The sequence below is a fragment of the Maylandia zebra genome, linkage group LG23 (genome assembly GCF_041146795.1).
Source record: "Maylandia zebra isolate NMK-2024a linkage group LG23, Mzebra_GT3a, whole genome shotgun sequence".
NCBI classification, from domain to species: domain Eukaryota; kingdom Metazoa; phylum Chordata; class Actinopteri; order Cichliformes; family Cichlidae; genus Maylandia; species Maylandia zebra.
In genome coordinates, this window is record NC_135188.1 from 24431559 (window position 1) to 24453588 (window position 22030).

Here is a 22030-nt window from a genome sequence, read left to right on the forward strand (position 1 = left end):
TAAAAGCTAGTTGATAGTTAGCTTAACCCTCTCCTCCCCCTTTTTAATGGATTACACATTTAGTGAAGTTGAAAAATGCAAGAATCTTTTTTTTTTTAACATAGCTTCTCTGTTTACCGCTGACGTGCTAAGCACAGTGAACCAATTACACATTCATCTTATAGAAATGAGGCTGTCATTATTTAAATAGTCATAAATACTCAGTTGAGAAGTCTGCGTAAGCGTACAGCAAAGGATAACAAACGGGTTTGGATTTTGTATCTGTCAGATTACAGATAGATTTTGTGTTCAACTTACTAAACCAATTGAGCTGAATTACTTAGGAGAATATGAAAATAACCGGGGTGAGTTTTCATTTCTTTTCTGTCCTACGCCCTCAAGCCGAGGGAGACTTAATCACCGATATGAGTGTACAGTTTCCCATTTAGCTCTGGACCTTTTTGCTTATCAGTAATTAAACGTTCCCCAGTTCCCCGTGGGCATCTTGAGTTCCTCTGATAAAGAACCATAATGCATTTGATAGTGAATGCACCGTTTGTGCACCTTCGCTGCCTTCAGCTGAAATGTTTTTGTGTGAAAATGCCACATATTCATTTCTGACATCCACATGTTAAAAAAAACAAAACAAAAAGCAAGATTTCTCAAACTCTGCACTACGACCAGCTATGTGTAGTACCAGCCACTAATGCTGCTCGGGCTAGTAGCAATTGAGTCACCCATTACTGGGACAAATGCTTGTTTTCTTTTTCAAACCTAAGAGCCCCAAGGACACAACATGCATGCCGTGACCTCATTACTGCTCATGCGGTTGTGAAAAAGTTGTAAAAACTTTGTGCACAGAAGAAAAAAAGAAGTTTGCAATAGCAGATTTAAACAAATACTCTTCCACAAACATAAATAACAAAATTTGCAGAGTGGAGCTTTAGAATGTCTGTTTTTAATGGAGCTCCATATATCTTACTTTATTATATTGCAGCGGAGCATTTGTCTTAGTTCCAGCTACAGTGCAGTGGGCAGTGTGTAGCTGGAAATTTAGGAAGAGCCTTTGTGATGAGTCAGACGTATAGATCAGGTCATGCAGGTGAGCATTATGTGGATGAGTAGGTGTGTGTGTGTTGTGAATTAATCTGCGAGCACGGCTTTTCTCTCTTGTGCATGTGTGGGTGTGTTGCAGGACGATGTGTTTTTGACAGCGAGTGCCAATACTGACGTATTTGTTTGGAAGCTATTCTGGGCCGACGTTCATTATCTTGAAATATGACCACTGTCAAAGCAGAAAAAAAGCAACAACAAAAGAACAAAAGCAGGAAGGCTTTTTCCTTCTGTTCAGTATATCTTGAAAAGTTTGGCTCCCAGACTAATGAAGTTACTCCAGACGTTAGCTAATAGTCAATAAAAGGCCATTATTTGCATGATATATTGCAGTCATCCCTGCATTAATGGGACAATTTACATTTTTCACTTTGAATGTCAAAAAGTTCAAGAAGCGTACAGTCGGCCTTGTCAGCTAGCATTTCCTTCACCTATCTTTCCCCCCGTGACCCTGTGACACTATTGACTGAATCGTTGATGAGGATGCTGAGGAGGTGAAATCCAGCACCGTCATGATAAGATCAGAGCCCCCCCGTGACAGCTCAGCCACTCCCATCCTGTGTGGACAGCATCCAGGCCCGGCCGTGTCGCATCAGAGCTTCATACACAGTTATCTCTGTGGACAGAATAAAATAATAACCAAACAATGTTTATTTAGATGGTGCCTTTTACAAGCAAAAACTGCAAAGTGCTTTATAGACAATAATCTAAATTTTAAATAAAAGGAAAAAAAAGATCAACTACAAATACTGCACATTTATTAAAACATGGTTAAGAGCACTGTGAGGGTGAAAAGGTTTAATGTAAAAAAACACAAAAGCAGAAATGGAACGAAGCCGGTTGCTAAAATAGCAACGAGTGTTTAGCTTGACGCAGGTCGGTCACTGTGACCTCGGCAGCTCAAACACCGCCTGTTCTTAGTGAGATTATGTTTAACAAAAGATAATTTTAGATAAAAAATGTTACAAGGAAAGTGTGAAGAACTAAAAGATTAACAAAGTAAAATGACAATTACAGAACCTGAACTGTATTTTTTTTCACAAAACAAAATAAACTCAAATCCTGTAGATGTTTTTTCATCTGTCTTAAATTAAAACTGTTTCGATATGGTTTTGATGTTTTCTTGATGAAACATTCGTTGAAAAAGGTTGTCAGCTTTGTTTTTTTAACAAACCATGTGAAAAAGACAGCTTTTTATTTAAAAACCTAAAACTATCACATATCATAATAATAAGATAAGATAAGATAACCTTTATTAGTCCCACACGTGGGAAATTTGTTTTGTCACAGCAGGAAGTGGACAGTGCAAAAGTTATGAGGCAAAAATTAGAATACAATAAGAATAAATACAGTACACAGCTGTACAGAATAGAATAAAATAATATACTATATACAGTAGAATAAAATAGAATAAAAATATACAATAAGATAAAAATAGAATACGAATGCTATATACAACTGAGTAAAAATACAACGAATAATACTAATTAGGCCGTTTATACTGCACAATAATTAAAACATGCTTAAGAGCAGTACAAGACAAAGTTTAGACACAGAAGCAGAACTGTCACAAACCCGGGTACAGAATTACCCGAGTCCTAGCTGGCACAGGCTGATCACTTTGACCTCAGCAGCTCAATCGCCGTCTGTTCTTGGGAACAGTGGGATTGTGTTTAACAAACAGTTACAAACAATTTTACAGAACCTGAGATGCACTGTATTTTGACAAAACGAAATGAACTCAAATTTTATTTTATCACGTTTAGTCCTGTAGAAGTTTCTAATAATTAGTTTTTCAGCAGTTTGTCGGCTTTTAAAAAGAAAAGTGAAAATTGCATATTTTTTATAAGACAAGAATTTGCACTTAAAATATATTTTTTTTATTTAATCAAAGAAAACCCCTAACTCTCTGATGCATTTTTTTTATATGTTAGGTTTTTTTTGCTCTTTTGCTCTTTTGCTGTTAATGCCTTAACACACACACATACAGACATATATATATATATATATATATATATATATATATATATATATATATATATATATATATATATATATATATATATATATATGCCCAAACTAGTACAACTGCACGATATTACTACTACTACTTTTGCCTTTATTTGCTTTTGAAAGAATGTGATCTCCTAAGCTTTCCAGGGCACAGAACAAACCCTTTATATTTATAAATCTGATGAGTGTTCGGCAAGATCATTTTAAAAGTTAAGTTTTGATCTGTAACAGGCAAAAAAAAGAAATCCTCCCTGTAGCTTAACTGTTTTTGAACTCACTGAAACCTGAACACGTTAGAAAGAACTCTGTGCCAGCATCTAAAGCCGGATGCTTTTATAAATCTTACAAATGGTAAAGAATACGGTCCTTACACAGTCTGTTCAGAGGAAACATGGAAAATGGGCATCGATCTGTTTCCATGGCAAATTACCACCTTGTCGCTGATGGTACAAAAATCAGTCACGCTAACAGCTTATTCACAGGCTTTCTCTAATACAAAAAGCAGCTTTTCTTTTGGATTTTTTTTTGTCTGAAGTTGGAGTGAAAAATCCACAATGAATGCAACACAGGTTACTTGTTCTAAAGAGACAAAAGAAAGCAGGGAAGTTTTGGTGTCATTAGAAGTCGTGTATTTTTTCTTTTCACAAGTCGATATACACAGTCGGGAAAGAGGTTTATGGAAGTAAATAAAATGGAAACCATTTTTATTTTAAAACGTTCATGCCATTGAAGGAAAATTTGAGGAGATCATTTTCAAAGCTCAGTTTCCATTTACCGTGGGTGACTTTTGCTTTTATAACACCCAATTTATTTTCTTCAAGGGGTGCACAGCATGTGAGTCGCCACTTACTTTAATGGTAGAAACTGAATTAAAAAACAAAACAAAAACAAAAGAAAACAAAGCGACCAGTGCGTAGAAGCACATGCATATACTCCCTAAGTGAGCATTAGTTCTACCCTTGGCAGGAAATGCAGCACAAGATCAAGTGTTCTGTTCCTGCAGATTTCTAGTTTAAGTTAATTTGAGCTCAGGGAATCCAGTGTAATTAAGTTCTGGGATTAATATGTGGAAATGTATTTGGTTTTGTATCCTTCCCTCTTAAGCATGAGAGTGAAATAACAGAAGAGACTAGCACAAATAAAAAAGGGGGAAAAAATCAAAGCAATCCCAAACTCCCTGATGCAATTATTTCCTATTCACATTATTATTATTTTTTTTTTTCTGGACGATGACATTAATGACTTTGAGAGAGAGAGGGATGAATCGGGGCTCCGTTTGGCACCAGTGGAGGGAATCAGATAGGTAAAAAATATTGCTCCGCCTCAGCCTACTGTGCAGTTGTTTGAGATTTTCAAAAATGAACTCAAATGATTACTTTGTTTAATTGCTTTCTTTAAATATTTGTCATTCGAGGGAGATTTAGACAATACTCAGATCAAAATCCTCACGCCCAGCTGAGATGCTACAAAAAGGAATTTCAGGCTATGCTGTGCGCCGCATAAAGTACTGATAAAGATCTTCATACCAATTATGCTCTTCTGTCATCTCAGATGCTCCTCTTGAGATCCCCCAAAGTCAAAAATTCATCTTTGCGTGTACTTCCCGTTTGACTTTCAGAAACTCCACTCTCGGATCATGGATCTGTCTGCAGCAGATTTGCTCCTGGAGCCAGAGAGAAGCAAGGCTTTCCTACTTTCCAGGAATACAGACTCCCCCTCTAATGTAAGCCTAATGGGAAACATTAAATGTACTTTTTTTCCCCTACCCATATAACTCATCCAAGTGTTGCAGCACAACTATACCCCCGTCTCCCATCAAGAAATCATTCCAAGATATTAAAATACAGATCTAAAATCCAAATCCGTGACCCCTCCTGTGCTCTCAGCAGGAAAAGCCAGCAGTATCACTTGGCACTAAGAGGGATATATCCTTGTCATATTACCAGAAAACCATCGATTGAGACTCGTCTTCAGTAAAAATGACTCCACAGGACACTCTGGAACATTAATCATCTTATATATTATGCATTAAGGCCCGAAAATGAGTTTGCTCCATTTCCTTTGCCCTTTTACCCCTCTGAGGATGCCACCTGATAAACCCTAATGCGTACCATCAGAGCAGAAAAAGAAAATGAAATAATAATGGCTGAAAAGCGAATTATGAATCATCTTGTAATCAGGATGAGCAAAACCTCTACATATCCTTAAATAAGCCGTGTTAAGTGACACGCACACGAATGTGAGATTAGAGAATTGAAAACTGTGCCATGGATGTATCAGATTCCTCATCTTAAACTCCACTGTCATTGTCAGATTGTCTTCAGGGAAATGCTAATTGGACAAACATCTGCCGCGGTGTGGTGACTGCACACGAAAGATGATTGATATCGGTATTTCTTTAAGTTTGAAAAGTGCAGTACATCGACAATTTAGTCGACTTTTCTGTGATATTTGATTGGGTGTCTCAAGGTTTTCTTCAATACCTTTCATCACAAAATCAACAGCATGATGGCAATTAGATATGCAGCAGTACCCAACACATAAACACTTTTGATGTCTAGTCGGACTAAAGGAAAGCTTATGTAACTCACAAACATTGTTAAGCGGCCATGTAAGTGACTCCATCTTAATGCTATGTCGCCTCTTTTCTGTGTCATAGGAGGTTCAGTTGAATGGAAAGGCAGGTCTCCCTGTGGCCAAATGTCTGAGCCAGCTGAGCCTGACAGTGCCAGCCCCCGTGTACCCACGCAGCAGCTGTAGCAGCAGTGAGCTGTCGCTGTCGAGCGCGTGCAGTGAATTCTCCAGCGGCTCGTACACCTGGAATGATGGACGCTCCTGTGGGAAAATGGTAAACCACCTCGCTCATCAGGCTCATTAGGGGTGCTTTAGTCTTTATTTCGAGACCTTAATTAATCCCACAACCTTCATGCATGAGTTTGCTGATTATGTTTCCAATTGGAGTTTAAAGCTTCTGAGAAAATGTGAGATTTCATATTTAAAGACAGTCCTGCACCATCCTAATTCCAAGCATTTAAAATATGTGGTGGAATAAAAATAGCTTGCACGCAAAAGCCAACATTATGATTTGCTTTTCTCAGTTCTATTGCTTTACGTACTAAAGAATATGTGTTCTTACTACACAGAGACTGACTCTGCCTCCTTTCTCTTTCCCATTTAGTCATCTCTGACGTGGGAGAAGAGGCTGAGTTTGGGTTCGTCAGCCCCTAGTAATATCTGTGCTGCTCAGGAGGAGCACCTCCCCACAAGACGTAAGGAGAGCCACATACTGGAAGGACTGAGAAAGCTCCAAAGGAGGAAACACAGGAGCTCCTCCTGTTCCTCCAAGGTCTCCAAGTCAGGCTACAAAGACTGCATGAACTCCAATGAGGGCATCTACTCACTGGGCATCAAGAGTAGCAGTAAAGGGGTGTCTAGGCCTACCCATGTGGGGAGAACTGCTCAGGGAAAGAAGTTCGCTTATGATTCTGATGATGCAGATGATGAACTAGCACATTCTAGTTGTAGAGATAACATCCCCACCAAGGACAACTGGTTTCACTGTAAGAAGCTCTCACACAGCATCTCAGACAGTTTATGTAGCTGGGAGGGAACGCAAGACAGCGGAGGTGACACTATCTCAAGTCCTGTGGCTACTAAACACCCTTCTGGGTATGACTCAAAGGAGCAGCCTGAAAGACTCATGAGTTTTATTAACAGCCTTCTCCCTGAACGAGGGCGGATATCAGCTTTTACGAGACCATCGAAGCTGCACCTCACCCCTACTGAACCAGAAGTTCCCCGTCTGTCTGATGCGGATGATCTGGAGGAGTTAAAGTCTGAGTCAAGTGACATCCGAATGTCCTTTAGCCAGCCACCAGAGCAAGCCGAGAGGGACTCGAAGAGGTTGTCAAGAGATGCTGCCAAGCTGATTACACAGCAGTGCTTGCGGAGAGACCAGGTTCGTACCCAGTCTGCAGATGGAAGACCCAGGCCTTTCAGCCTGATTAAGGAGCCCAAAGTGGCCAAATGCACCCAATCTGAGGAGAGCGTGTTGGCAATATTTGATGCAGAAGGAGAGCCTATTGAACTTTGTGCAGAGAAACTTGCAGCAGCTGCTGGGACTCAAAAAGACATTCAGGGTAGCAAAGTAGTTCCTGACTACACAGAACTGGTGCCCCAAGAGAGGCCAACAAAGCAGAAACCCTCAAAATCAAGAAACTACAGTGTTCTTGAGTCTCCAGAGAAGCCATCTGAATATCAGATCAGGACCCACAAGCCAAGGGAGCAAAGCAGTAGCAGGGAGGGAAGTGCAGAGAGGCTATCAATGCAGCTGACTCCACAACGGAAACTTATCAAACCACCAAGCAACCGAGCTAGTAAAGGCCTTTCCATCCCTCCCATGAATGATGCTGCTGGTTCCAAGTACAGTAGTTCAAAGATACCTGGTAGTAATAAACCTTCAGGATCCCCACTGAGATTATCTAAGGGCTCTGCCACTGAACCAAGTAACAGCGGGAACTCAGGACCCCCTGGGCAGGAGAAGTCCCCCTCCTCTCCGACAGTTAAAATGTCCAGATTCATCAAGACACCAGGAACCTGTATTCAAAGCCCAAAAGCGGTGAACTCAAAGCTCCCCAGCAGGGCCGAATGGAATAAGGGCGCCTCATCGAGTTCCCCTCACCTCTCAAGGAGACACCTGGAGTATGCTGACAACGGCGAACAGCCAACCAGAGACAAACACTGTGAAAACAGCAAAAATAAACTCAGGTCCCCCTCTCCTCCCCCTCCCCCGGGCCGCACCACCTCTTTACTGATCAGACCAAATTACGAGGGGTCGCCAACCACTGTGAGGGGTCCACCCCCAAGTTACCACACCTCACTTTTACCAAATATGCAATCAACGCTACCCATCAAGGATAAAGACTGTTTAGACTTGGATGCAGGCTACGGGACTGCACTTGCACCTCAGAAACTGGTTGACAAAACCAGTCAGCACCTTCAAAAGTCCCCTGCCATGACTAAGACACCTGCTAAAGGCGATTCCAAGCGGATGACCACGAAAGACTACCTCCCTTCTGCAAACTCAGGGTGTGCTCGAGAACCTGAAACCGCACCTAAAACCTCGAAGAATGTCCCTCCTCCCTACAGTGCCCTCAGAGGGTCCTCATTTCAGAACTCACCTGCAAGCAAAAAAGGATCTGCTAATAAAAATGTCCATCAGTCAGTGCAGAAGACCTCTATTAGTTTACCTGTTTCACTTCAGGACACACCTCAAGGTCAGGCAGAGCCACAAACTGGCAAAGCTTTAGACAGCTCTATTATTATGTCCCCTAACCTAGCAGAAAAAGCCTCAAAGACTCGCATCCCAATGGGCTTTAAGGCATTTTTAAAGTCTCCTCCTAGCCATAAAAATAGTCCCTCTATACCAGGCAAACAAGAGAAAGATCATATCAACTCAGTCTCCAAGGAGACTGTGACTTCAAATGCTTCTGCCCAGTGTGACAACTTGCAGACAGAGTACAATATTGATTCGCCATCCAAGATGTCTGTTACAGAGGGGAAAGGTGAAGTCCAGTGTAGGTTACTGGAAGAAGAATTACAAGCTCTTATGGTGCCAGAGGAAGGGGGTGTTTGTGATAATGGGAAAAGGAGTAGTCAGCTTTTTGGCAGATCCATATCTATTGCTGCCAAACCTCATTTAAAGCCAGCGTTAGGGATGAACGGGGCAAAAGCTCGTAGCCAGAGTTTCAGCACCAACTACATTGAAAAACCAAGCATCAATTCCTTAGATGGGCCGGGAAAAATCAGAACTCAGATCATTACCAACTCAGGGGAAAGGGGGAACTCTCTGTCGAGACAGAGTTCCTTAGAAGCGACCTGTGCTGGGTTAGCAGAGAGCCCTGTTCATTCTCCAAGGACAAGACTTAGCCACTATGGAGGGATGACAGGGTCAAATAGTCACGGCATCCTCCCTGACAGAGCTTTCAAATCGGGTTCTAAAGTTGAGGGGTCACAGGGCACAGGGAAGGGGGAGGCAGTCATGTCACCTTCTCACAAAGTGGTCCGTAGTTTACCCATCAGTGATCGGACTGGTTTAAACATCCGTAAGCCATCGAAGGTTGCCTCTCATCCACAGTTTCATCCTCCATCCTCTTGTGTCTACGGCTTGGAAAATCCAGTTAGAGAGACAGAAGACAAAGCAGCATTCCCTAATGAGGCAGACTTCAGCAGGGAAGTCAAAACCCAGGCGGACTCCCCAAACAAACACCCAGATATGGAGGAGAAAAAAATCAGCTCAACAGTCACCACTATTGAAGAGAAAGTCATGATGGGAATTGAGGAGAACGTGCAGAAATGTCAAGAACAGGAGAAAGTCGCTGCCACCGAGGCCAAACAGAAGACGGGTCCCTCTCTGGCAAACTGGTTCGGCCTCCGTAAGAGCAAACTTCCAGCTCTGAGTATTAAAAAAGCCGACTCTCCCAAGGGAAAAGAGGAGAAGAAAGAGCTGAAGATCGGAGGCAAACAGATGAAGTCTGACAAGAAGAAGGATAAGAAGAAAAATGATAATCAGCAGAAAGAAAGCCAGGAGGTGCAGGGTCTGTCTGAGATGAACAACAAGCTTAGCTCCATTATGGACCACTGCAACAATCAGATGGGTCAGATTGCCAGTCAGATCCAGTGCACGACGGCCTTTATTGGAAAAGACCAGTTCGTGAAAGAGCTTCTTGGCAGGTGAGTTAGCAACACCTTTGTCATTAAGAAAATCAAGTATTATTATCCTAATTGATCGGATGCTGTGCTGATTATTTCCTGTCACCGAGCTTTCTCAGAGATGCCTTTCTACCAAGTGAATCAACGATTCAGAAGCAAAGTAGTAGCTCTATTACATTAAACATGAGCAATCCCTACATTAAGCTTGTGTGTTCAGAGAAACACAAACAGCAGCTGTCTGTTTGAGGTGTGACTCTTCACTAGTGAGCATAAACAGTTTGGGGATCAGACACATAGTCAGCAACACTCAGGATTATTGTGTGTTTAAGCCACAGTCATCTACTCTCTTTGCTCATTTTCCTCTTCAAAAACCCAGCTGACAGATTTCAAACACTTGTGAAGTACCACTTCATGCAGGTTGTTAACCGTGCGATGACATTTCCATGTGTGTATGTGTGCGTGCACACATGTGTTTACCTGCGCGTTCATGAAGCGAAAGAGTGGGTCAACGCAATTTATCAGGAGTCTCGCTTTCTACCTGGTGAGTTGATAAAGGAAGTACTCGGCACACAGACATGAAAAACAGATCAAATCTTATTTCCGTACAGGACCGCTGTGAAGGGCAACTCCGTGGCCACATCGCCGCCTGGGATCGCCACGCCCAAAAAACACAGCGAAACGAAGGGAGATATGGAGATCTGTTCAGATACTGCTGTAAGTAGACAAACATGCACTGCGGACTTTGTTACAGTTTTTGGGGCAAGCTTGTTTGCAGTGCACGCATACGTGCAAAATTCCCATAGGTTTTCACACTTGTACAGTATGAACATGTTCACAAACAGATCCACAACACCTCTGCCTCTTCACCATCACATCCCCTGAAGGCTCAATATTGATTCGCATTGTGTTCTGACTCAGCCTACAATTCATCGCCTACTTTTTTTATTATCAAACCCAATCCTGTGTTGTTGTTGTCTCCACAAAGCTGAAGGTTTTTAAGCTATATCTCACATAGAGGCAGCCATCAGGCTGTGGATGTAGTACAGACTTAAATTAGGCTCCTATCAGCTGTTTGATTTTGTAAATCATATCAGTGCACTTTGTAAGCAAAATGCTAAAATCTTGACCTTGTGGGTTTATTCTTTATTACCTGTCAGTCAAAATGCCAAAATATGACGGAGAGCCTGAGAGCTTGAGAGCGACTGAAAGAAGGGAGACAGCAATAATAAAAGAAACTGAAAGGAGCAGTCTGAACAGGGGGAAAGAATGACAGTCTCACCGCATAATGTAGGAAATTTAATCCAGATGATGTGAAATTTTGATAACATGGAGGAGCCCCTTATCGCAGACACTCAATTTGACAAAAGAGCCATTTAATACCATCCTCCAAGCTTTCCGTCTATCTTCTCCCCACAGAAATACAACAAAAGAGCCACACTTTATGACCTACAAGCTCCTTTTACACCACCCCCAAAACCACATTTTTAAAATAACCTAATTAAACTATGGCAGAAAGTCTGTGACAATTACCTTACTTCTTTCTGAACAAAACTTTCAACACATTTCACAAAGCCAGAAGCTTGTCCAGTCCTCTGGAAAGTCATATAGTACGTGAATCGGTTTAACCGATCCTTTTCATCCACAATTTTCTTTTGCACATTACCTAAAAGAAAGCCTTTTAAATTGATAAATGTTAACAGCTCATACTAACAAAGCTGCATCTATACGGTCTAATATATCCAGAAGGTATCCTGGGGTATGTGGACAGCTTAGCTCAACTCATCTAAAAGAAAAAAATAATTAATTGATAAGCAATAGAAATGTAACTATAAACATGTATAGGGATTTGGATTGCGTAAGTAATAAAAAATTAAGAAAAGGCATGTCAAAATACCTGGATAAATGTTGGCATAAGCAAGAGAAATTTCACAAAAGTCACAGTAGCTCGCTAAAATTAGGGTTAAAAAGGGAGAAATTATGACCTAACAGCGTACCTATCAAATAAAAATTTAGATGAAGAAATGAAAGAGCAATAAAACTTGCACCATCTAGCTAAAACTAGCTTAAACCATTACACAATCTAGCTAGAAATATGAATCATTTTAAATTATTAGCAAATTATTAGCAAAATAAGAATAGATGAACAAACTGTCAGTCATCTAATAGTTGGGATATTTCACTAGTGCTGCAGTTATACTAGTCATACTATACTAAAATTATTCAAAGCACGGGCTTTCACTGTTATTTCAAAGTTGGGGACCACTCCCAGTAAATGTATGCCAATCTGTCTGAGAGTGATTGCAGGCAATCTGAGCTAGACTAGGATTGTTTGGAGAGCGGTTGCTGCAACATCTTGCAATCAGTTGACCAATGTGAAAAAACTCAGGGCAGTTACTGAGCAACCACTGATTTTCTCTGTTCAAGCAAGAAGGTTTCTGTCCTATTTGTACTGTGGTGTGACTGAATTTAATTGCTATGATTGGTTACTAAGCTGAAAGTGTTTCCAGTTTAAAATAATTTTCAAATAAACGTGTTTGAACTTGAAAAGTGGGGATGGTGAGGTGTTCTCAGGTCTATCTGACAAACCTTTAAGGGTGTGTCAGAAAAAAGGTTTAAAATCTCTGCTTTACGTCATAACTTTGTCACTAACATGGAGTTTGTTCATTTTCTAGACCCTCATAATGACAGAGAAGATCAACCTAAAGGCTGAAAATGTAGAGGGACACATCCCAGACGCAGCTTGTCAAGACCACATGTTAGGTGAGTCTATGAGTTACTTTTCAGCTTTCACTAAAGGCAGTTTAAAAGAACAATATCTTTCCTCTTCTCTGATTTGAGTTGTTACTTTGCCTAAACTTCACGTCTTCTCTTCTCTGGGTTTCATACTCTATCTGCAAGTGTTTATCTCACTGAGTACAGGTTTTCATTTGGCTTAAACCTGTCAAAAATCAACCGGTGCAACAAAGCATTAACACATTTTTACAGTTGCAATTTCCTGATGTGACTGACAACTCAATTCCGTCGCCAACTGATTCCCCTCACTGCCAGACTCACCATTACTGTGGGGAAATAGCAGCGGTTGCAAACGGCACGTTGACAGTCTGTTCAGGTGATTGACGTGCAGCCGGGTGATGTTTCACAATGCCTGAGCAGCTAAAGAAGTGAAAAAATAAATGCATCAAACAATTGTGAGATGAGATGATGACTGTTATTACTGCAGAGCGACAAACTTACATTGTAGATTGTAGCTCGGTGAGGGGAAGGAGGGGGTGTAGGTGCTGTTTACTGGATGTGGAGTGCACCGTGTTCATTACTCGGCTGTCACTCACCGGGTTATTGACAAATTGTTTCACAGATTCATCTCAAAGTACATAATGGCATGCTTCTTGAAATGTAGCTCTATTGCAGGTGTGAATTTAGATTTGCTGATAGCAGGGTAGCGATTTTGTTTTTTCTCTTAGTTTTATTAAAATAAATTAGATGGGTTATAACCCCAGCCAGTTTGTTTCGGAGGGAAAAGAGAGGTGTGCAGATAAGTCAGAATCATTATTTTATTTGTTCCTTCATTGCCTGATTTTATCTACTGTTCTGATTTTATCTGTTTTGATTTTATATACTGTTTTGTTTGTTTGTTTGTTTGTTTGTTTGTTTGTTAAGTGGGTTTAGAGCTCTGGGTAGCTCCCCAACTGGGTCTAGACTGGGTCTAGAGAGTATTTTAAATTCAGGGAATTTAAAATAGAAAGTAGCTCGTCCACAGAAGGACTGGTAGCTCCCCTTACGATAAGGGTTCAGATCGCGCGAACAGGTGTGAAATGTGTGTGTTTAATTAGTTTGTTTGTTTGCTTGTTTTAATCAATTTTAAATCATGCTTTTTATTTGTTTTTGTTTCTAATGTCTCTGTAAAGCACTTTGAATCACCTTGTTGTTGAATTGTGCTATACAAATAAATTTGCCTTGCCTTGCCTTGCCTTGCCAAAACTTGGGAGAACACTAAAACTGTAAATAAAATAGCTTATTCTGATGGCAAATGGTTAGGATGGCTGTACTATCAAACCATTTCGTGCTTTATATGTGCTATAACTGTAAGAGAGAAGAAATCGAAAATAATAAAAGATGTAAGTGAAGTAAAGGTAAGAACAGTATCGCAAATAAAACTTCAAATAAAATAAATAGTATATTCTAAAATCTCAGAAACGCTACAGGGAGCTGAAAACCACTAAAAATGTGTCCTTCTTAGAAGCCGAGTTGGAGCTGCCACTTAGAGCAGCTGTCTGAGGATGCAAAAGACCCGAGGGCCAACCTGTACATGCATGTTAAAAATAGAATTGCAGGACAGCGTGTACTGCATGTAAAAGAGGTCATTTAAGGTGATGAAATTCCTGACTCTGTGATTCCTTTTAGACAGGGAAAAGCCCTATGGGTACTTTTTTCAAGCATGTAACTTTAGAATTTTTGTGTCATTTTCAGCTGTGATAGGTAGGAGTTTTCAGAGAATGAAAACCTCCAAAAACCAACTAGCCACCAGACACAGCTGGTGAACATACACTGACCGGACACTTTATTAGCTACCCACTGCTAGTAAAAGTATTGGACCCTCTTCTTCAAAACTGTTTCAATTTTTCATGGCACAGATTCAACGAGGTGCAACATTCCTCAGACTTTTCTGCCCATATTGACATGATAGCGTCACATAGTTTCTGCAGATTTGTCAGCTTGCACATCCATGTGAATGGGCTTTTAGTTGCTTAAGCTCTGGCGACTGTGGTAATCTTTTGAGTACAGTGAACTTTTTGTCATGTTCAAGAAACCAGTTTTATTTGAGTTTTGCAACAAGGCACCAACGACAACTATGCCATGTTTAAAGACACACCTTACTTTACCATTGTGATGCTCCTGAAAGGATAAGAATCTTTGATTGCTGCTGCTAGCACAGACAGCTTAAATAAACAAGCCACAATGTACCGGCTGTACACTGAACAAAATGTTTTTGTTACATTATTACAGTGTGCACACCCCAGTGGCCTAATGGATAAGGCACTAGTTTCCTATGCTAGGGATTTTGGGATTGTGGGTTAAAGTCTCATCTGGGGTGAGTTCCAGCAGTGGACTTTTATGAAAGTTGGCTCGCCAACGACTGCTCAGAGTCGTGGTTTTGTAAATTCTAGTATTAGGTTAGACCCCCTTTTGCCTTCTGATCAGTCTTAATTCTTCATGGCATAGATTCAACAAGTTGAGATTATCTGAATTTTGTGAGACAGTGTGTTATCCTACAGTCATCAGAAGATAGGTGCACTGTGGTTTTAAAAGGATGGACACGTTCAAGCTCAGTTGGTACTTAGAGCCCAAAGTTTTCCATTTTGTTTACACCAAATTCTGAATGGCGTGGCAGAAATCGAGACTGATCAGACAACAAAACATCCAATAATCTGTTGTCTTGTTTTGGTGAGCCTGTGTGAATTGTAGTCCCAGTTTCCTGCTCTTAGCTGACAGGAGCAGCACCCACCGTTAGGGATGGGTATCGAAAACCGGTTCTTGTTGAGAACCGGTTCCCACTGTTTCAATTCCTTGGAATTGTTTGCCATTTTTGCAAACGATTCCCTTATCGATTCCAGTCGCCCTGAATGACATCACCACGTTGCGGAGCGTCATTTACCTGGCAGGAAACATGGCGGCTCAAACGCTCAAAAGTTTGGTTATACTTTACGAGAACGGATGACAACAGGGCAACTTGCAATACTTGCAAAGTAGATATTTCATTTAAGGGAGGAAACACTGCGAATATGCAAAAGCATTTGCTCACAAAACACACGATGACCTTAAATGAATGTCGTGTTTTTAATTCCGCTCCGGACTCGTGAATCTCAACCCAGCAGCAGCGGTAACGTTTCCACGTCCTCTCCCGTTAATGCGGCAGGTAAATAATCAACTAACAGTGCATATTATGTTAGTGCGATCTGCCTTATTACAAAACCTGCCATTACTGTGCATTTAGGTGACCATGATGAGAGAGACAGACAGAGTCTGGCTCAGATGCTGGCAGTTCTCGCTGCAGTCTACTGGTAGCGTCTCCTTTCAGGCCAGGATAGACGAATGTCACCGAGCAGTGACTAAGTTTGTGGTAAAAGGCTTGCACCCATGTACCACAGCAGATGCCCTGATTTTTGGTAAGTGAATGTGTTTAATTGTAGGCAGGGACATTACTGGATATTCTTGTGTAATTGCTACAGAATAATTTATGTTATACTTTGTTATTGCTACAGGAGAATATTTATTTTATTATTTTACATTTACAATTTTTTTCCTGGGGACCCTGTGACACCCCATTGAAGAGCCATAGGCTGCATCTCTTAAGATCTCACTGTTGGGTTTGTAAGGCCATGTTACTCCTAAATTTCTATCTTGTTCAAAGAGAAGATATAAAACAAAGTTCTAAGCTAATCGACTTTAGTGTTCTCCTTTTTTTTAAAAAAAAGAATCGATAAGAGAATCGAATCGTTAAACAGAATCGAAAATGGAATCGTGAAAATCTTATCAATACCCAATCCCTACCCACCGTGGTCTTCTGCTGCTGTTGAGATGCTCTTCTGCATATCTTGGTCATAATGATTGGTTATTGTACTTCCTGTTGCTTTCCTATTAGCTGAATGTAGTCTGGCTATTCTCCTCTAACCTCTGGCATCAACATGCTGTTTTTACCCAGAGAACTACCAAACACTGGATATTTTCTAATTTTTCAGACCATTCCCTGTAAACTCTAGAAACATCTATGTTTTTGAAATACTCAGACCAACAACCATGCCACATTCAAAGTCACTTAACTCGACTTTCTTCCTTATTCTGATGCTCAGTTTGAACTTTAGCAGGTCGTCTTGATCATGTCTACATATCTAAATGCACTGAGTTGTTGCGTTACTTATTAGATTAGATATTTGCATTAATTAGCAATTGAACAGGTGTACCTAACAAAGTGGCCAGGGACTGTAGTTAAGAACTTAGGTGCTAAAGAGTCAGAAAGTTCCTCCAGGAGTTGGTGGAGATCAAAACGGAGCAAAAACAAAACTGAATATTCAAAGGTTTACTAACAATAGCAATAAAGTCTTAGTCTCCAAACGTAATATATTTTAACTAGATGGAAAAGCTGGCCATTGTTCTCTGGGGTTGCATCTTAATTAGTCCTGTTTGTATGCAAAACATGCATGCTGGTGACAGTGAAAAATCTATACATCTGCCAGTTCTCACAATTAAAATAAATGTGTTTGTTAAGGCTGAGTGCAGATGGAAATAATCTCCACAGAAGCACAGAGTTGGCAGATTGAGCTGCGAAGCTACTAATCAATCACAAAATACTTTTGGCTTGAGCCACTAATATTGGGTCTGAGCCATGTCACCAAAAATAAAAATGTTAATTGTCTCTGTATTCTGGTTAACAGGCTGCCTTCTTTACATTCTGCCAACTAAGCGCTTCCCGACAGCCTGAATTAAATATTTAATAAAGGTTCAGCTGTGGCTGCTCGTTGCTTTTCAGCACTGCTATAATGTCACGTCCCTCCAAAGTGCAGCATTCACAGGCTTTAATGCCAGGTAAACACATCAATCATAAAAATAGTTTACATCCAGCCAGTTTATGATGCAAGCAGCTCGAGTTATGAATGTGGGCTTGGAGGTTCACACTGGTCAGTTATTGTACTGTGCATTAGAAGAATTTCCCTCAAGGCAGGTATTTTTTTCCTCATAAAGGGACAATAAATAACGTTTTGACTGACCCGGAGCTCAAAATGACTCTAATACGTCTGCAGAGGTTTGATGGCACTGTTGATCAATACTAATAATTCAGCTATTACTTCACCAGGTGCTGATGTGTGTGGTGTTCAAAACTTACTTTGTAGACTTTTGTTTTTAGAAAATGGCGCTGCCTTTTTAAAACATTTTTAACAAGCACGAAAGTACAAAATAACAGAAAAAGACTGTATTCTTCAGCCAAAGAGGAATAATTTCAACTGGATGTTTGCTCCAGCAACAAAAGAGATAGTACACTCTGTTGTATTAATCCAGCCTTACAATTTCTGTTGTGTTTTTCTTCCTCGAATAAACCCATTTCCACGCAGAGGAGGTATCAATAAGGCAACTCTCTCTGCTCAAACCCTGGAGGTTGTATACAGAAGTGATAGGGAGCTCATGAAAAACTAGATTATGTCCAGTCGTTGTTCCCTCTGGGTAGAATTACTGTGGACCTTGTTATAGTTTGGTTATAGAGGGCATTTTGAACTGCCAGGCTTGGCATTCAATTACACAGCCGTGTAATCTATGGCTCTCTCCGCCTTTCGCTCTCATATACAAGTAAACATCCATGTGCATACGGAGGCTATGACATGCACTGAGATCAGCATTTCTGTTTATTCCAGTACATGTAAGTGTCCTCGAGGGCCTGATAGCAGATACATTTGCAACTAACAGGCCATCTGTGCAATGAACATGGTGTATCTGTACATCCAAACACTTATATAAGGACTCGTTTTCACAGTATGTTGCGAAATCTGCTGAAAGTTGGCGACATGCACCGATTTTTCTTCTCAAAAACTCGCTCAAATATTCCCCTACTTTGTGCATCTATTGGCAATGCTTTTAAATTTAGATAATGTACATTTAAGTAATGTACTTGGCATCCTTGCTAGAAAAACGTCCAAAGAGAAAATGGATAGATGGTATGAGCTTCACATCTAAGTGTAAATATTGTTTTCTGTTTTTCTTTCTAGCGGTAAACTAATTCTGAAGTATGCCCGATTAAGTACTTGCAAATTCTTTTTAAAGCTCACTGTGAAGCACAACAGCGTTGAAAGAAACCCTTTAAGCTTTAGTAACACTGAGAAGCAGAATCTGTAAATATCTACGCATTTCTGAGAGACTGAAGAAAAGAAAGCCTTCAGGTTCGCTTTAAGAGTTTTTAACAACCAATACTTGGAGATGCAGAACTGAAAAAGTCTTGAACTTCCACTGTTTTTTACTTCAGACAACTTTTTAGGAGGTTTACACTCCAGTATCTCCGATCATACTTCTCATCTTTCTTGTGTCCAAGGAACCAGACTTGAGCAATAGTTCTCCAGACTTTCTGAAGGTCTTTCAAAGTGTTTCTTTAGACATTGGCTTCTTTTTCACTCACTGTCAGTCCAGAACGTGTTCCCAACCATTTTAAAAGGAATGGCTTTGTCTGTTAAGCCACTTAACTCTGACCTATAAGTTATTCAAGCATAAAAAGACTCCTAACTCAATGGATGAACCAGTTTTGTTTTTGTATGTAACAGCCACCTTAGTGAAGAGCCTATTTTACTTTTTTAACTTTGTTATTAGCAGCCTGTCACAAAAACACTTTTTTTTCCCAATTTCTTAAGTACAATCTATGAAAAATACCAAAGATAACTGTACTAGTATGGTATTTTTGCACCAGGTGATTCCCAAAGAGATATTAAGTAAAAACTTGGTCATACCAAATTCCGACTTTCAAGCTCGTTGGAATTCTACACATTTTGGTTTTGCTTTATATGCTGTATTTACATGTATGTTTACACATGCTTCATTAAATCACTATTTCCCATTTTCCTTGCAAAATAGAAAGAAGTGGGGGTGGCTCAAGGCTTTTCCCAGTGCTGTAAATTAATCTGAATCTTTTTGACCCAAGAATTACTTTGACGTACTTTTATCTCATTATGTAAAACTCTGGCAATGTTTAATATGAGCGTCCACCATTGGAACAGTATACACAGCTGAAAACAAGAAAAAGAATAACAGGTCCCTGGTAAGAAAGCTAATTAATCCTCAGTGGTTTTCAGTGTAACTCAGCAAAAAGTTGCAAACCACTAATAATTAGCCGATGTAACTGTTGGCCATTACCGTTCACAGTTACAAGGGCCTGTGCTGTGCTGAATGGCCATCCATCTGTTCCAGCCTGAGTCAAGGCTCTGCAAACTGTGGTTTCTAAACGACATCCATCTGTTCCTACTCGCTGTCACATCGCCTGATTACAACCCAGCGTGCACTCTGATGAATCCAAGGAGCATGTCCTCGGGTTGCAGCTCAATCGTGTATTTAGTTCAGAATTGCTGGCAGCAGGTGTTTCTTGTGTACTGTGTATATGAGAGCTGTGTGCCTCTCACCATAGTGATAACTACAAATGGGCACCAGAAAGGAGCTTCCAAAAAGTACTGTGTCAGTTTAAAATGTTTTGTTTTCTCTCTTTTTCCATTTACATTGTGTTTTGAACCTGCTACAGATTCCTTGTTTAAACACAACCCTTTCCGCTGCATGTAAATCCAGGTCCTCCTTTTCTTTTCCTGTGTCGTTGTCTCCTGCTTCTCCCAGACGTCACACTCCTCTCCCTGTCACTTTAGGCTTCGGCTGTCAGATGAGAACCCTGGACAGTGGCATTGGCACCTTCCCTCTCCCCGATTCTGTCACCCGGGCCAGCGGTCGCCACATCCCTAAATCTGAATCCAGCCCCGAGGGGGTGACCGGTGGCTCCTCTGAGCTCGATCAGGAGCCTCCCTCTTCTCACCCTGACCCCTCACAACCTGATGTGAAAGTGCCTTCCCTTTCAAAACCCCACCCGCATGTCTCTATGAGCATGGGTCACTCCCTGTCTGACCCCACTGTGACCTGCAGCAACAACAACGCCCAGGACACCCAGAGCCGCCTGCCCAAATTAGCATCCTCAGGTAAGACAGGAATATTAACTGTAAACAAATGCCTCACAACATAGCCTTCTTTTTCCTGTTTGTAGACCCTTTATAGTATTGACCGGTCATTTTAAGTGGAATGGCAACCCATTGAGTCGAGTCCCCTATGGCATCGCAGACAAGTTGTACTCATTGGTGTAGAGTGAATCAGATTGACTGCAACATGATGGGAGTTTCATAGATTAGAAGCAGTTACTTACAAACCTTTGCTGAGAGCGATTGCAGTCAGCCAGAGCTGGTCTCTGATCGTTTGGAGACAGGTTGCCTTCCAATAAGCAACCTGTTTAATTGTCTTGTGATTGAAACTGTTTCCTTAGGAGTTGAAGGCACTGCACGATCAACCTCTGGGGAACCAGTTGGTTGCTGCTAACTACTTGCATTCGGTCACCAAATGCAAAAGAAAAAAATCAATGCAAACACTGGGCACCCACCAATTTTTCCTAAATGGAATGAGGTTGTAGTCCTGAATGGAAATCTGTGGACGATTTTTTTGAAACAGCAGAGATGGCGATTGCCCAAAGAGGCCAACTGTTTGCTTTGAAACAGTCAAAGTGGAGAATACACCCAGCTACTCGTGTTGTTACACTGACATGAGTGCATCGGTATTGGATTAAACACCTAACCAAAATATCAGCCAAAGAATATGGCTGGCTAGTTTGTGAATCTCTTGGATGAATATTTGATTCCTAGTCAATCTGCCTTTCAGGCCAAATGAACAAATCCACTACAATGACAGCAGTTTCATTTCTGAAGAGTTTCCTTCAATGTTACAAGTGATGGTTGATGAGTTTCTGCAGTATATCTACCTGCAGTAACCCTAGCTTGTGCATTCGCTTGTATAAGCATTACATTTACAACTTGCAGTGCTTCTTAAATCAAAGCAAAGGTGCCAGCCTCATTTATATCTTACAGATAATAGATGTCTGGCTTTATTAATCTAATATATCACTGATACTCATTAGTGCTTTGTACTGTTAGTTTTTTACAGCACTTTTTTTCTTTAAATTAACTTGAAGGTCATCAGAGCTGCCAGGATGTGGCACCACAATAGAAAGAACAGTGCTTTTCATTGTGCTTTTCAGGCTATTCATGTTTTCCATCGAGGTCACAGTGGAAATAAATTTAAATCCATGCCTGTAAACGTTACCATTATCATGTTTGATGGACAAAAAGCCTAGGCTCGAAAGCCTCAGACAGCTTATTTACCTTTCAGGAAGTTAAGTGAAGTATTGAATGTCACTGTACTTTATGTTAATGCATTTTCCTCCTGACTGCTCAAGGGCTCCCGAGGAGCAGACAAGAGGAAGCCGTTTGGTTTATTAAACTCTGATTAAAAGAAGAACCTTGTTTGTTCAGCTAATTCAGAGACTAATGCATCAACACTGACATCTGATACTCAGTTGAGATAGTAGAAAGCCATACACTCCCACTCCCCGAGGAAAACCAACAAATGCAATTAGATAGGCACGTCACCGCAGCCATAGATC

At 40.7% G+C, this 22030-nt stretch overlaps 1 protein-coding gene across 11 annotated transcripts in view; it reads left to right on the forward strand.

Annotated features, from left to right (window-relative positions):
• Nucleotides 1-22030, forward strand: part of LOC101473452 (nck-associated protein 5) — a 188003-nt gene that overhangs the window by 148291 nt on the left and 17682 nt on the right. For 9 of the 11 annotated variants that reach the window (XM_004562588.3, XM_004562589.3, XM_076880528.1 and 6 more), the window contains 6 exons: nt 4724-4828; nt 5765-5953; nt 6284-9837; nt 10425-10530; nt 12489-12576; nt 20199-20522. In XM_004562588.3, the coding sequence (XP_004562645.3) occupies nt 4724-4828; nt 5765-5953; nt 6284-9837; nt 10425-10530; nt 12489-12576; nt 20199-20522 (4366 nt within the window). Of the gene's footprint in view, nt 1-4723; nt 4829-5764; nt 5954-6283; nt 9838-10424; nt 10531-12488; nt 12577-20080; nt 20523-22030 lie in introns of those variants that run through there. The other 2 variants (XM_076880532.1, XM_004562590.3) reach the window with 2 other exon arrangements.